At 40.8% G+C, this 15,949-nt stretch overlaps 1 protein-coding gene across 1 annotated transcript in view; it reads right to left on the bottom strand.

Annotated features, from left to right (window-relative positions):
* The window catches only part of LOC116984985 (dynein regulatory complex subunit 6), a 114,302-nt gene that overhangs the window by 1,354 nt on the left and 96,999 nt on the right, over window positions 1–15,949 (bottom strand). Inside the window, exons 15-16 of the mRNA XM_033039345.1 lie at window positions 9,005–9,139; window positions 5,421–5,584 (exon numbers count right to left, since the gene is read on the bottom strand). Coding sequence (XP_032895236.1) covers window positions 5,421–5,584; window positions 9,005–9,139 — 299 coding nt within the window. The remainder of the gene's footprint in view (window positions 1–5,420; window positions 5,585–9,004; window positions 9,140–15,949) is intronic.

The raw sequence follows: 15,949 nt of genomic DNA on the forward strand, positions 1-15,949 counted from the left end.
CCCCCCCCCCCGGACACTCCTCCCACAGGAAAAACACTATGGCTGTATGCATGTAAATAGATTTATTTATTGAAATCATATTCTATGTCGCTCTTCCAGGGAGATGCTAACTGCATTTCATTGTCTCTGTACTGTACACTGACAATGACAATTAAAGTTGAATCTGAATCTGAATCTGAATCAAATACTCTTCTTTAGATGATTAAAGGCTGAGTTCGTGAATCTCATTATTTATATATATATATCTTCACTGGGACATACCTCCTAAGGTATGAAAAGTGATCCACCAAGGATTTTTATTGTTGGGGAGGAGAGGCTGTGTTGTGCAATGGAAAAGATTTGTAGAAGATCTATTTTTTTTGCAAATCTAAGACCCATTCTCTGCAGTTTAAGTCAATGGCAACATGTACACATACACAATGAATGATGTACGCAAACATTATTTCCATATGTGAACCCAAGCTCCATTGAATTTGACTTGACCTGTTTAATAGTGCAGATGAGTGGATGCATGTTATAAGAGCTTTTGTGTTTGTATCAGCCACTCAGAACACTCATTGAAAGGAAATCACCCTCAACCTCAATCTAAGGTAGACACAAATGCTGGAATAACTCAGCGGGACAGGCAGCATCTCTGCAGAGAAGGAATGGGTGACATTTCGGGTCAAGACCCTTCTTCAGCTGAAACGTCACCCAATCCTTCTCCCCAGAGATGCTGCCTGTCCCGCTGAGTTACTCCAGCATTTTGTGTCCACCATCAATTTAAACCAGCATCTGCACTCAACCCCAATCTATTGCTTAAAAATAAATTATAGCATATAACAGTGTATTTTCATGTGATTAAATTCTTCTTTGAGGTTAAAATAAACGTAGGCCTAACCCAAACCTATCTTCTCATACATCAGTGCAGAAAACCTTTGTTGCACTTCACCATGGTAAGAACTTCCTTTCTCAGAGAAAGAGACAAAACTCCATCTTACCAAAACCCCATACAACTGCAAAAATACAGCCACACTCTTGTATTCAAATTCTCTTACAATGAAGATAAACATAGCATTTGCCTTTTTAAGTGTTTGATACATCTGAATAATTGTTTTCAGTGACTGGAGTATGAGGACGCCAGACGTTGTCACACACCTTTTTCCCAATCTGTCACCATATAGAAAATAACCAATCTTTCTGCACTTGAGAAACCTCACTTTTATCTTTGATAAATTGAATCTGTCTTGCATTCACTCATTCTGCTCTCTTATCTAAATCACATGGAGCCTCTTTGCAACTGCAAATTTGGAGATATAACATGCATTTCCTTCATCCAAATCCATGTTCTTTTATAATGAAGGATGTGGTTCCTTTCAGAACTATACACTACAGTTAGCACCAGGCACCTATTTCACATCAACACAGTGCCAATGCAGACATATTTGCTGGTATAACAATTTGAGCAGATATTCCTTAGTTCTTGTTCGTGAGTATTGTATGCTTACGCACCACCAGTATCTATGGCTCATTTGATGAGTTAGTAAATCAATGGTTTCCTTAATCTAAATTTGCATTTGCTGGAATGCAAATTTGTGTGCTTGAACTCTAAATGTCTACGCTTTGTAATTTATACTCCCCATGTAGCCCCTGATGTCTTTTTGCTGATCTTTTATTTCCTTTCATTGACTTAAATGAAAATAATCAAATTAATACATCCTACATAATAATTACTTCATTCCATGCCTGTTGCATGTGGGCTACTGTTGGGAGGATTTCAATTGCCTTTCTATTGATGGATGAGAAATGGTGGAGAGAACAACATTTAGAGGGTGGTCAAGCATAGATATTAATTAATACTGTGAAAGACAGCTTTTAACATTATGGGAACTGTGCTCAAAAAATTATAATATAAAATTATAATTTAAACACTTACAGTAGAGTTTAGCAGTGAACTGGTAACATTATTTGATCATGTAGGCCTGCACATGAACACCAATAAAATGAAGGTATCCATAATGAAGGAGACATCAGTTTCTGTGAATGGTTAGAATAATTGTGTGTGGAAATAGACAAAGGTGCAGGAGTAGGCCATTCGAGCCAGCACCGCCATTCAATGTGATCATGGCTGATCATCCACAATCAGTACCCCGTTCCTGCCTTCTCCCCATATCCCTAGATGTGGCCCTTGTTGCTAAAGGGATCATGGGGTATGGAGAGAAGGCAGGTACAGGATACTGAGTTGGATGATCAGCCATGATCATATTGAATGGTGGTGCAGGCTCGAAGGGCCGAATGGCCGAATGCACCTATTTTCTATATTTCCCCTGACTCCACTATCTTTAAGAGCCCTATCAAGCTCTCTCTTGAAAGTATCCAGAGAACTGGCCTCCACTGCCCTCTGAGACAGAGAATTCCACAGACTCACAACTCTGTGTGAAAAAGTGTTTCCTCATCACTGTTCTAAATGCTATTATTAAACTGTGACCCCTGGTTCTGGACTCTTCCAGCATTGGGAACACGTTTCATGTTTCTAGCATGTCCAAACCCTTAATAATCTTATATGTTTCAATAAGATTCCCTCTCATCCTTCTAAATTCCAGAGAATACAAGCCCGGCCGTTCCTATCTCACAGCATACGCCATCCCGGGAATTAACCTTGTGAACTTATGGGGGAGTCCAGAACCAGGGGCCACAGTTTAAGAATAAGGAGACGAGGAAACACTTTTTCTCACAGAGAGTGGTGAGTCTGTGGAATTCTCTGCCTCAGTGGGCGGTGGAGGCAGGTTCTCTGGATGCTTTCAAGAGAGAGCTGGATAGGGCTCTTAAAAATATCGGAGTCAGTGGATATGGGGAGAAGGCAGGAACGGGATACTGATTGGGGATGATCAGCCATGGTCACATTGCATGGCGGTGCTGTCTCGAAGAGCCGAATGGCCTACTCCTGCACCTATTGTCTATTGTCTATGCTGCACTCCCTTGATAGCAAGAATGTCCTTCCTACATGTACATGTAGAACTGAGAGCATTTGGAGGTAGCAGTATTCTTTTCAGAGAATCATCAACTTCTGGAACATATTACTGAATTGTGTGTTTGAATTTCCACAGTGCTTCAACATCAACAGCTCAGCAACTTCCTGAGAGGAAAAGATTTCTAATTATAGATGTTAATATGGGGGTTAGCTGTGATTAGAATGTTTTGTGGCTTTTTGTGGCCTCTTGGAATGCTTGATTGTGATGAGGTCAGAGAATTTCTGTTTTTGCTCTCTTTGCTTCACATTTTACTGTTCCTCCAAAGAGGAACTGGAAGAGAGCTGAATTATCCGATGAGTAGATTAACAGGGCACATTCCCATATCAGTGGGAGAGATGGGTTTGCTGGAAAAAATGGTTTATTCCCTTTCATTTCACATTTACCTATCTGTTGGTTGTTTTTTAAAATATATAAAACTAACTCTGAAGAAAGCTGCTGAAATTGCATTCCTTAACAGCAGTGTGCATACCACTAAGAGTATCTACTGCTTTGTATGTACCAAATCCAGCACCCTTCAGCAAGCTACCATCATTTTGTACATTCAAGGCCCAAGCATAGATCATCCCTAATCCGTAACGTGGAAATGTCCGTATAAATACAGGACCTGACAGTTTAGATGGAAGTGTCAAGGTCAGTACAGTGGCACAGCTGGTAGAGTTTCTGCCTCACATTGCCAGAGACCTGGGTTTGATCTTGACCTCAGGCGCTGTTTATGTGGTGTTTGTACGTTCTCCTTGTGACTGCATGGATTTCCTCTGGGTGCTCCAGATACCTACCATATTCCAAAGATGTTGGGGTTGTAGGTTAATTGGCCTCTGTAAAATTTCTTCTAATGTGCAGAGAGTGGATATGAAAATGGGATAACATAGAACTAGTGTGAATAGATGATCAATGGTTGGTGTGCACTTGGTCGGCCAAAGAGTCTATTTCCATGCTGTACCTTTCAATCAATATCAGTACTTACAGTGCAGTGTAGGTAAAGAATGTTATGTTATAAGATCCACTATGAATGGAGGTGAAACTGAAGTATTCCACAGTTAGCTTCCATGCAAATTCTCCTCAAACTGATTAGACTAACTAATATTACAATTTTGATTTCACTTGCTTAGTAAGAATGGATTAAGATTAAATTAATTTACTTGTCTGTGGTACTGCTTTCTACTCAGCAACATTTCAGGCAGGCTTTATGTCCAAATATTATGATCACATAGCATTATTGGCACCACAGCATGATTTTTACATTGGATTCGGAGAGACTCACATGGTATAAGTAAGTAAGTAAGTAAGTTTAATCCAAGTATTCACATATAATGAATTTGCCTTGGTGCTCCGCCCACAAGTAACAACATGACATACAATGACAGCTACGAATGACTCAGAAAACACTAAACATTAATAATAATAAACCATTAATGATAAAACACCATTGATCAAGCATGTGAACCAATAAAATATCAGATCAAAGGGAGGCTACAGATTTTTGGCTGTTGAGTAGAGCAACTACTCGTGGATAAAAATTGTTTTTATGTCTGGCTGTGGCAGCTTTGACAATCTGGAGTCACCTTCCAGAGGGAAGTGATTCAAAGAGTTTGTGGACAAGGTGAGAGGGGTCAGAGATGATCCCTCTCCAAAATCCAAGAAGTTAAACAAAGTCAGACTTTTATTGGTCAGAACAAATAATTAATGCGCTGTAAAAGTTTTGTACTAGTACACCAGATGGAGTATGAATGCAATCTCCGGACCCCACAGGGAGTTCTTAGATTCCTGAATAACTCATTGGTTGCTAAAGTAATTGTCTGTCATTGACACTGCAATGAGTCCATAGAATTCCACAGTGCCATTTCCAATTTCACACTCCTATCCACTGGTCCCAATGTCAGTTCTGCCAGTTTCGGGAAGGAGACTGTGCAGTAATATAGTTAAAACAAAATAGGACATCACAGACCACCCACTGAATATCTTGTGAGGGTTTTATATCTGGCAACACCCTCGCCCATTGATATTTCCACTGTACAAGCATTGAAGCAAACTTGAAGTGAGGAAAATTCAACGGGTTCCACTTCACCTGTCATTTTCCACAATTTGTATGTTACTTAACTATCACAACACCAATTTTTCTTAGCCTGTTTTCAAAAATACTTTCAATAGAGCATCATGACATACATCCTCCACTACACCTCAATTTCTCCCCTTTCAAAGTGTTCTGAGGCATTTAGTTTCTTCCAGGAGTGTTTTAGAAATGGATATTATTGTTGGCATTGGCCTTTCTCAGATTGGGAAGTTGGTCAAACTCATATTGATTCCATCTTCAGAAAGGCAAATTATATATGTTCTGTTTACCGTGGTTTTATTCCCTGCATAAGCTTAAGAAAACAATGGAATGACCATACTTGGAAATATTATACTTACTTTGTGATCTTTGTGCAATATAGCATCTTGAGGACACGTAGCTGTTTGCAGCCTTTCCTTAGGAACGTAAATGCTGAATCAGTAAGCCTGACACAACCTGAGATGTCCAGGAAATAAATATAATGGCAAACTCCAGACAGATATTGCATACTTAAGTCAGTAATCTGATGGATCAATAAATACAACACAAAATATAAAATCTCATTTTGTAAATACAGCATTTCATTAATACATTTACCATAATGTTGGAAGGTTAATATTTCTGAATAGTACTGAGGATATGTTGCACTGCCACTGATCCCTTACATTGCATATCCATATATGAAACTGTAGGATAGGGAGAGGGTTCCAATGCTAGAATTAAGGGACAGAAGTTTAGGGACAGAAGTTTAGGGGTAACATGAGGGGGAACTTCTTTACTCAGAGAGTGGTAGCGGTGTGGAATGAGCTTCCAGTGGAAGTGGTGGCGGCAGGTTCGTTGGTATCATTTAAAAATAAATTGGATAGGCATATGGATGAGAAGGGAATGGAGGGTTATGGTATGAGTGCAGGCAGGTGGGACTAAGGGAAAAAAGTTGTTCGGCACGGACTTGTGGGGCCGAGATGGCCTGTTTCCGTGCTGTAATTGTTATATGGTTATATGGTTATAGAATCTTTATTTAGGTCATTTTATCTTGGCAAATAATCGTGGGGCTGTCAACAGTCTGGATCGCTCTGGTCTACAAACTGTGGCATAATCGCACTTACCATTTTGACTGACTTCCCTTCCCTTCATTTATTGGCTTTCTCAAAGCCTTGAAAACTCATCAACACACTGTAAATCATCCAAACATGGAAATTAAGAGCACCAGTTGGCCACTTGGTCCCTCAAGCTTGCTCCGCTATTTAACAAACCTATGGCTAAAGTCACTGTAACCTCAAGTTTACGTTCCATCTACCTTCACCTACTGGTTTATCAAGGATATATCTACTACAAAACAGAACATTAGAAGAACGCAGTGGGTCAAACGGCACATGTGTAGCAAAAGGTGCACGTTGATGTTTTGGATACATATCTACCTCTCCCTTAGAAATATTCAGACACTGCTTTCAGCATCCATTGAGGAAGTTAGTTCCAAAGATTCATGACCCTATGAGAGTAAAAAATACATAGTCTGTATCTTAAATATGTGATCTCTAGTTCTACTTGCTCCCACAAGAAGAAACATCTTCTGCAAATACACCCAGCCAAGACTCAGGATCCCTGTGTACTTTTTTGTGTTGGTATGCGCTGGCACATTGAAAAAGTTAAAATCTAGATTTTTTAATGTTTAGAATTTTTAACATTACATTAATATTTCTAAAGTCTAAAAAATAAAACATTAATTAGGCAGTCAGGCCCTTGAATAGCTTAAGCGGCTTATAGGATGACGATTGCGATAGACATCAACAACACCTTTTTGACTACAAAAAAAAACACTGCAGACTGTCAGGATCCATGGATAGAGTCCTTTCAGATTAGGCAGAGGTTCACTTGCACCTCCTCCAACCTCACCCACTATATCCATTGTTCAAGGTGTGAACTCTTATACATCGGCGAGACCAAACATACACTGGGCGATCGTTTCGCTGAACACCTTCACTCAGTCTGCCTGCACTTACCTGATCTCCCTGTTGCCAAACACTTTAATCCCCCTTCCCATTCCCACACTGACCTTTCTATCCTGGGCCACCTCCATTATCAAAGTGAGGCCAAATGCAAATTGGAGGAACAGCATCTCATGTTTTGCTTGGGCAGCTTACAACCCAGGTATGAATATTGATTTATCGAATTCAAGTAACACTTGCATCTCCCCTCTGATTTATTCCAGCGTTTTGTGTCCATTGTCAGTTTAAACCAGCATCTGCAGTTCCTTCTTATCCAATGGATGAGATGGAGCCTGGTATGTGTCCAATTTCAGATTTTTAATGTTTTAACATCTGATCTGACCACCCCCCACATTTGCAGGATCAAATATTCAACCAGTTAGTTCTGTTTTTCTCCCTCAAAAGATGTTGTCTGGCCTGCTGAGTGCTCTAAGCACGGACTGTTAATAGCACAAGGATGTGGGTTATTTTGTCCAGGGGGGGGATTTTAAGTATCAATGTCATTTTGGTTATCTGATATCTAATAAAGTGTGATTTCTGCCACACATTCTGTGAAACAACACTGGAGGAGGAACATAGAAACGTTGGACATGGTTGTACCTTCCCTCTATAAATCAGTACACTTTGACATTTTCAGACATATCTCGCTGAAACTATTCTCAATTTGAAATAAAAACAAAGATAAACTGTAGGAAATATTAATTAGGTCAGATTGGAAGTGCACAAATGTAAACTATTTAAGAAAAATAGAGAAATAAACCTTGAATTTGTTAGCCAAGCATTAGCAAGGGTGCTTTGCTGAAATTTATAATTATGTGATGTATACAATGTATTTTGGGTTTGGGAAGTCAACAGGCACAGGGAGTCACAATAGAGATTATCAATAAAATTAGAACACACAGTATTATTTAGATAAAATACTAGTGAATTGTGGACTGGTTAACAGTCAATGTGAGTTCTGAACAGGATGAATAGAGACTGATTCAACAAGGGCATGGAAGGTGGAACATAATGTGGAAAAAGATGAGTTCATTCATTTCAGTAGAAAAAATAAAAATGCTGTCTTTGTCTACATTTCACTGAAAGATTACATGCAGATTCAACAGACAGTTGTTCTTTAGTGCCAGAGGATCTGAGCACAAGGGTAGAAACAACTTGCAACAATGATATAGAACCCTGGTGAGATAGTATATTAAATGATGTGTATAGATATGGTCTCACTACCGGATGTTGCAATTAAAGTATATACCAAAAAAAAAAGTTTAATTGTATTTGCACTTTCCATTTTGGCTACTGTTCCTACCTAGCACGCCCTTCAATTTAGTTTGAAAAATAATGGTTACCCATAAGAAACTATTTGATCTGAGAGCACCACATCTGTCTAGGGGAGAAAATAATTGTTCTGCCTGTTCAAATTATATCCTTAGCAGCATATTATTGAGATCTGGTTGCACCATGTTTTTTTTAGATCAGATTTACCAGTTACCTGGTTCAAATGTATGAATTAGATCATAGCATGTTTTTGCTTTATAGTTGAAGAGAAACGAATAGCTTCATTGACCATTCAACTATTTTGTTATTTATCTTGCAGTTAATATATTTCAAACTTGTAAGTAGCTAGATTATTAATGGCGTAGGACTGTGTGTTTTAACAGTCTATCTTTTCTTTAGCATACCACATGACAGGATGAATTTGGTCAGGTTAGGCTGAGACAAAATGTATTAAGAGTTGCATTTAAGCTATATACTGACTAGCTGCTAGCTGCTCCAAATGCCTCACTGGAGATTAGAATGACAAATTTGGACAGACCAAGAATAGCACTGATGATGATATGGGATAGGGCTAACTATTTAACCCTCTTGGAAACAGTTGTTGTACTTAAAAAGGACGTAAGAAAAGCAAGTGGGAAAAAAGAATTGGCATAAAAAATTCTAGTACTTCAAAGTTCAAAGTGTACCTTTGGACATCCAGAGATATTTAATGAAATGAGCCTTCTGCAGCAGAAAGCCAGCGTCTTTACACTTTGATCAGTCACTGAGAGGCAATGGGAGACATCCAAGTATTCCAGATTTGCCATCTTATGGTAGAATTTCTTGAACACAAATATGACAAATTATGTTTTCAATTCCTTGAACTTGATCTATGTTTAGTTTAAATCTTTTTATTTGAATTTTGAATTTAACAGCAATTTGCATACATACAATAATAACAGACAGTGATAATCAGGACATAATTGTACAACAGTATGTAAACGACCTTCAAAACCCTTACCCTTACCCTTACCCACCCTCGCCACCCGGGGACAAACAACACTCACATACGTACACATCCACACAAATACGATTAAAAAAATAAAAATAAAATTAAAATTAAAATTAAAAAAAATAAAGAAAAAAAAAGAAAAAAAGAAAAAATTGTGGGGAGGGAGGGGGGGGGGGGGAGGGGTTGAGACGATAGCAGCTGCAATAAGACAGAGCTGTGATAGAGGGCACTCAGTCCTCTTCTGAGTCCGGAAACAAGTTAAGAGAGTTAACAAGTTCCAGGAAAGGGTTCCATGTATCTAGGAATGTCTTGGTAGAGCCTTTGAGAGAGAACCTAAGTTTTTCAAGCTTTAAGTTGTAGAGCACCTCCTTGATCCAGCGGGCGTGTGTCGGGGGACAGGTAAGTCTCCAGTTAAGCAAAATCAGTCTCCGGGCTAACAGGGTTGTAAAAGCCAGGACCCGCTTCAACGCAACAGAGAGGTTGGTGTTGGTCTATGTTCAACTTGATCTATGTTTAAGTCACTATTTGATCAAATAACAAATCCGTTGTTAATACCAGAGCCAGGTTAAGTAGAGTGCTTATGTAAACAAAAGGCCTGAACAAATTCAGTTCAAATCCCAGCTGAGGAATTTACATTTGGTTAATTAAATAGAATAAATAAGATTATTGTTAAAGACCACTTGTCTCCATTTGGAGAGAGAGAGTGTGGCCTTGTGAATGAGACTATCATTCTCATCTAATCTGATGGGCCCGGTGCGAGGAACTGGGGACGGAGGGGCATTACTTTCCGCGCCTCGGGGTCGACTGCCAGAGGCGCCCCATTCTCCGTGGAACAAGGGCTGAAGAGTGTCAAGAATGGAGAGGGATAACCGTAATGGAGGAGAAGACGGCTGCTACAGGCCTTTGTGGTCAGCTGCATCTGGGATTGTAAAATGGCATCAAATGCCGCCTCTTGCATATGGACTCGGTAGGCTGTTTGTGTACATACTGTACTAACTGGGGTGATTGTGCTTATGTACGTGGACAGTCTTGCTGATCTGCAGGCAAAACATGTATTTCACTGTACCTGGTACACTTGACAATAAAGAAGCCATTGAACCATTGAATCTGGCCTCTGTAACTGAAGCCCCATCATAATCTGGATGACTGTCAATCAGCCTCTGAAGAAGCCCAGAATGTTGGGACATGTCAGATAAATCTTCAGATTTGGAGGCCGGAAATGAAAGAATACAAGGTTTGTGCTTTCTCCCAGGCGAACATGCAACCCGGTAAAGCCTCTTGCATAATCATCTGCAATCATAATCTATTTCCCATGTCAACCATTCATCTCTAAATGCTCAATTAAATATGATCTCCTCCCACAATTTCCATCCGTGAGATGGGGAATGAACACAACCAAACTCACAATCATCATGTCCATGAACAGACCTACCTGCTCTCCTCCATTGCAGTCATGTGTCGCCGGGACACCTGCCTGACACAACGTTAGTCAAAGGAGATACTTTTGGGTAAGAGATCAATAGTCTGTTTATTTCAATGCAAGAAGTATTGTGGGGAAAGCAGATGAACTTAGAGCCTGAATCAGTGCTTGGGACTATGATGTTGTGGTCATTGAAGAAACATGGTTGTGAGAGGGACACGCCTGACAGCTCAATGAGAGGGAGAAAAAAAGGAGTTGCACTATTATTCAGGGAGACTGTCAAAGCAGACATACTGGAGGGTTCATCCGCCAAGGCGATATGGATAGAGCTTAAAAATATGTAAGGTGTAAGCACCCTAACGGGTTTGTGCTATAGGCCCCCCAATAGCAACTGAGAGATAGAAGATCATATACATAGATAGATTGCTGAAAGATGCCAAAGCAGCAGGGTTGTCCTTGTTTCACTGCACAATTTAATTATTTTTTGCATATTTATACATGCAGGCGCCGCAATGTTTTCGCGCCATTTCCAAAGTTTTGACCACGACGTGACATTTTCGGCGACAGGCTGAAAAGAGGTTGTCGCGTCGTGGTCGATGCGTGGTGACGCACGGTGACTCCCTGTCGCTCCTGGATTTTGGAATGTTCAAAATCCAGGGGCGACATCTGGGTGTCTCATCGTGTCGTGCGCCCTGTCACACACTGACGTATGCTGTCTTGCAGGTGACACCCGGTTAGGGTTGGGGTTAGGGACCACAGGTGGCCTGTAAAATATTCTTCCTTCAATGAATGGATTTTAAACATCAATATATTAAAATTAATACAATAAAACCAATTATGCAAATGAAAAGATGTCCGAATCCAGTTTTATTTACAGATGTATTGGTCTGCTTCCAGATCTAATCACCATCTCTAACATTTCACAGGGATGGATTCAGTGAGTGTAGACTGAACTCCCCTCTCCCCACCACCTCCCTCCTCCCGCCCGAATCCCACCTTCTCCACTCCCCCCTACCCTTCTCCTCTCCCCTCTCCCCCCCTTCTTCCCTTCCCCCTGCTCCACTCTTCTCGCCCTTCTCCACTCCCCTCCCTCCCCCCACATCACCTTCTCCCCCTCTCCCTCCCTTTTTCTATTCTCCAACCCCCCCCCCCCCCACTTTCCCCGACACCTCCCATTTGTGGACCCAGCCTGTGACAGCTAGATCCCACTAATAGTACTGCACAAAGGCCTCATCATCTGTTTCAGTAACATTGCCTATGGGATAAATGCAAACTTTGGGAACAACGTCCCCCCACCTCCCCCCCCCCCCCCCACCACCCCGTCACTTTGCTTCAAAATGGGTGGTGGGTATTTAGACTCGGCCGGTTGGTGGCCGGAGCAGGTGAGTGGCACTAGTACAGTGACAACATAGCCTGTACCAAGTTGAAAAACTCACTGCCCCTGGAGGTTTGGAGAGACCATTGGAAGAAAGATCTGCCTCTGGGACAACTCATGGCCAACAGTTTAGTTCCCATGAGGAGCAGGCAGAACATTGGGGGTGCGAGTCCAACCCCAGGGGTTCTTGTGTCACATTTAGTTCAGAGATACAGTGCCCTTCGGCCTCCGAGTCTCCACCGACCAGCGATCCCCCGCACACTATCCCACACATGCTAGGGACAATTTATACTTATACCAAGCCGATCAAGCTAGAGTTAGGGTTGGGGCTAGGGTTAGGGTTTCCACCCGAACTACAAAGGTGCACAGGTCTGTATAAATTGTCCCTTGGGCCCGGTGGGGGGGGGGGGGGATGGTGGGAGGCATGGGCCCGACCGGAGCAGCGCCTGGTGTTGGGTCACGGCCGCTGCCAGGACTGGGGTCAGAGTCAGTCGTTGCCGCTCCCACCTGGTGACAGCAGAATGGCCTACCCAACACCATTTCCTGCCTAATGTGAATTTCCTTCAGTTCTTCCGTCATCCTAGGTCTTCTGGCCACTAGTACATCTGGGGGATTGTTTGTGTCTTCCTTAGTGAAGGCAGATCCAAAGTACCTGTTCAACTTGTCTGCCATTTCCTTGTTATGTTATTCCTTGAATGCTAATGAATACAGTATCAATTGCTATTGTTGATATCTGCGCTATATAGTCATTCCTTTGGATTTTCTTCTAGCTGACTTTGTTCAAATTTGAAATATATCTATTTTAAGTCTGTATATTCTATTTCACCACAGTCTAAGCTCCAAGATCTGTTAGCATGTTGATGGTTGAAATAAAATAGTTTAGATCACTGCAACAAACATAAGTTTCAGCAAACTGAATCCAGAATCTGCAATGTCTTGCATTCCTTTTAGATTGTTATTGTACGGCTTTCAAATTCAGATACATTCACTGTCTACACGGCTTATTAATTTTCTCCAGTAAAAGATCCATATCCATGTCTCCTCAACAATCTTAAACTCTGTTTCTCTCCAAATCTTGTCCCATGCTTCAAAGAACTTTAAGAAGTAGGAATTCCAGAATCTACACAATATTGCAAATATTTATGAAAATTGTAGTTTCCAAAAGTTCAATTGAAGCCAGCTTTGGGATTGAAGAACAATATGAGGGTGACAGTTGTGGGGGGGGGGGGGGGGGGGGGGTGTTGATCAGTTGGCATCTGATGGTAATTTGGAGTCTGCTAGCAGTCAATGGTGCAGAAGGGCAGATGTGACTGCATTTTATAATGGAATGTGGGGAGCAGTCGGATCATGAGGTTAACGATTTACTGAGATGCCTGTTGTTGCAGGCTGCAATCCTGCTCCTCTTAGCCTGCAGACATGAATTTAGCTCTGTTCCAAAAGTCAGTGAAACCATGCTAAATATAATTACTAAACAGACTGAGATTAAAATAAAAGTGCGCAGTCGCATTGTAATATTTAAATAACTAAAATATTCGGTAGGACAAATATGCTCCATTAAAACTGGAAATATTAGGGTTATGAAATGACCTTGATCTCAGTTACAGAATTTCTTTGCAATTTCATCTGTTATACTTTCCTAGCCCATCTATTTTGAGGATTTTAGATTCGGCTCATCGTTTTAATTTAATTCTTAAACATCCCACATTCAGGATTAAATTCAGCTGTCATGTGGTTCTGCAAGTAAAACCTCAAGGTCTGGAAAATATCATCTTCTATTGCATACTGCAAAACACTAATCTTTGACAATTTATATGGAAATGTTTACTATTCGTGCAAACTCCGTACTAACAGCACCCATAGTCAGGATCAAACTCGATTCTCTGGTGCTGTAAGGCAGCAATTCTACCGCTGTACTGCTGTGCCACCCCAAGAATGGGTATGTAGGATCTAAAGGCAAGCCAGTGAGTTAATAACTGAAAATGGCGCTTGAGTCATGTTACCAGCATCAACAGTAGACATGTTTTGGAACAGTATTACCTAATTTTGATTGTTAACTGCTTCAAATGACAGGAATTCCTGACAGAAGTCGGGGTCTAAATTTCTGTAAAGGCAGTTTTGGTTTGGAAACTTCCTTAATGCATTCCAGCCCACGAAACATAGTTTTCCTACATGTAGTGTTAAAATATTCAGCACAATCCAGCCAATGTTATGGACAAAAGAGCATTTAACCCAGGTCTAATGTTTATGTTAAGACGCTGAGCTTGTTGTGTACACCTAAAAACAGCTTGAGAAACTGTGAAGAACCATTTCCGATTCTGATAGCTTTCAAATTATTCTGGAAAGAACAAATGTTTTGTATCTTCCCTAGTATTGCAGTTGTACAGGGTCTTGGTGAGACCACACCTGGAGTATTGTGTACAGTTTTGGTCTCTGAATCTGAGGAAAGACATTCTTGCCATAGAGGGAGTACAGAGAGGGTTCACCAGACTGATTCCTGGGATGCCAGGACTTTCATATGAAGAAAGACTGGATAGACTCGGCTTGTACACGCTAGAATTTAGAAGATTGTGGGGGGATCTTATAGAAACTTACAAAATTCTTAAGGGGTTGGACAGGCTAGATGCAGGAAGATTATTCCTGATGTTGGGGAAGTCCAGAACTAGGGGTCACAGTTTAAGGATAAGAGGGAAGTATTTTAGGACCGAGATGAGAAAATCATTTTTTACATAGAGAGTGGTGAATCTGTGGAATTCTCTGCCACAGAAGGTAGTTGAGGTCAGTTCATTGGCTATATTTAAGAGGGAGTTAGATGTGGCCCTTGTGGCTAAAGGGATCAGGGGGTATGGAGAGAAGGCAGGGATGGGATACTGAGTTGGATGATCAGCCATGATCATATCGAATGGCGATGCAGGCTCGAAGGGCCGAATGGCCTACTGCACCTACAGTATTTTCTATGTTTCTATGTATCTATGTAACTCGTATTTTAGATCCACTGCTGGGCAATTAACAGTAGAGCTTTCACCTTGATATTGATTACATTGATACACTGATATTGATACACCTTGAATCAAATGGCTCTTGTTTCTGAATGTTAAGGTATTTTCCGTCATTATTGGCTTAATTTAGATTAGTAAAAGTTTAAATGGCCAGGAATGTGGTTAAATTCATGTCATGCGGGTGGAATTTGATATTTTAATCCCTTCCACATACAATTCACAGTAGCCAGTGAATGCCAAGTACAAACTGGAGTTAGTAACTTACTTCAGACTGTAGAATATACCCCTCCTTTCCTGCTATCAGAATTTAAACTGGACTTTACCATCAACATGTTAAGTTCATAAGCTCATAATTTGTAGGAGCAGAATTAGGCTATTCGGCCCATCAAGTCTATTCAATCATGGCTGATCTATCAACCCCATTTTCATGCCTTCTCCCCATACCACTTGACACCCTTACTAATCAAGAACCTATCAATATAAATATCCTTAAAATTAGTCATTGTCTTGGCCTCCACATCCTTTTGTGGCAATGAATTCTACAGATTCACCACCCTCTGACTACAGAAAATCCTTCTCATCTCCTTTCTAAAAGTACATATTTTTATTGTAAGGCTATGGCCTCTGTTCTTAGACTCTCCCACTAGTGGAAATATCCTCGCCACACGCACACATTCTATCCAGGCCTTTCTCTATTCGGTAAGTTTCAATTAGGTCCCTCCTCATCGTTCTAAACACTAGAGAGCCAGTAGTCTCCAGTGCCGTCAAAGGCTCATTAAAAATAGGAATAGCAAATATTTCACTGAACATAATAGTGTCTATTCTATTCAGCAACTCTGAATTATGTGG

This window comes from Amblyraja radiata, chromosome 21, assembly GCF_010909765.2.
Source record: "Amblyraja radiata isolate CabotCenter1 chromosome 21, sAmbRad1.1.pri, whole genome shotgun sequence".
Lineage (NCBI taxonomy): Eukaryota > Metazoa > Chordata > Chondrichthyes > Rajiformes > Rajidae > Amblyraja > Amblyraja radiata.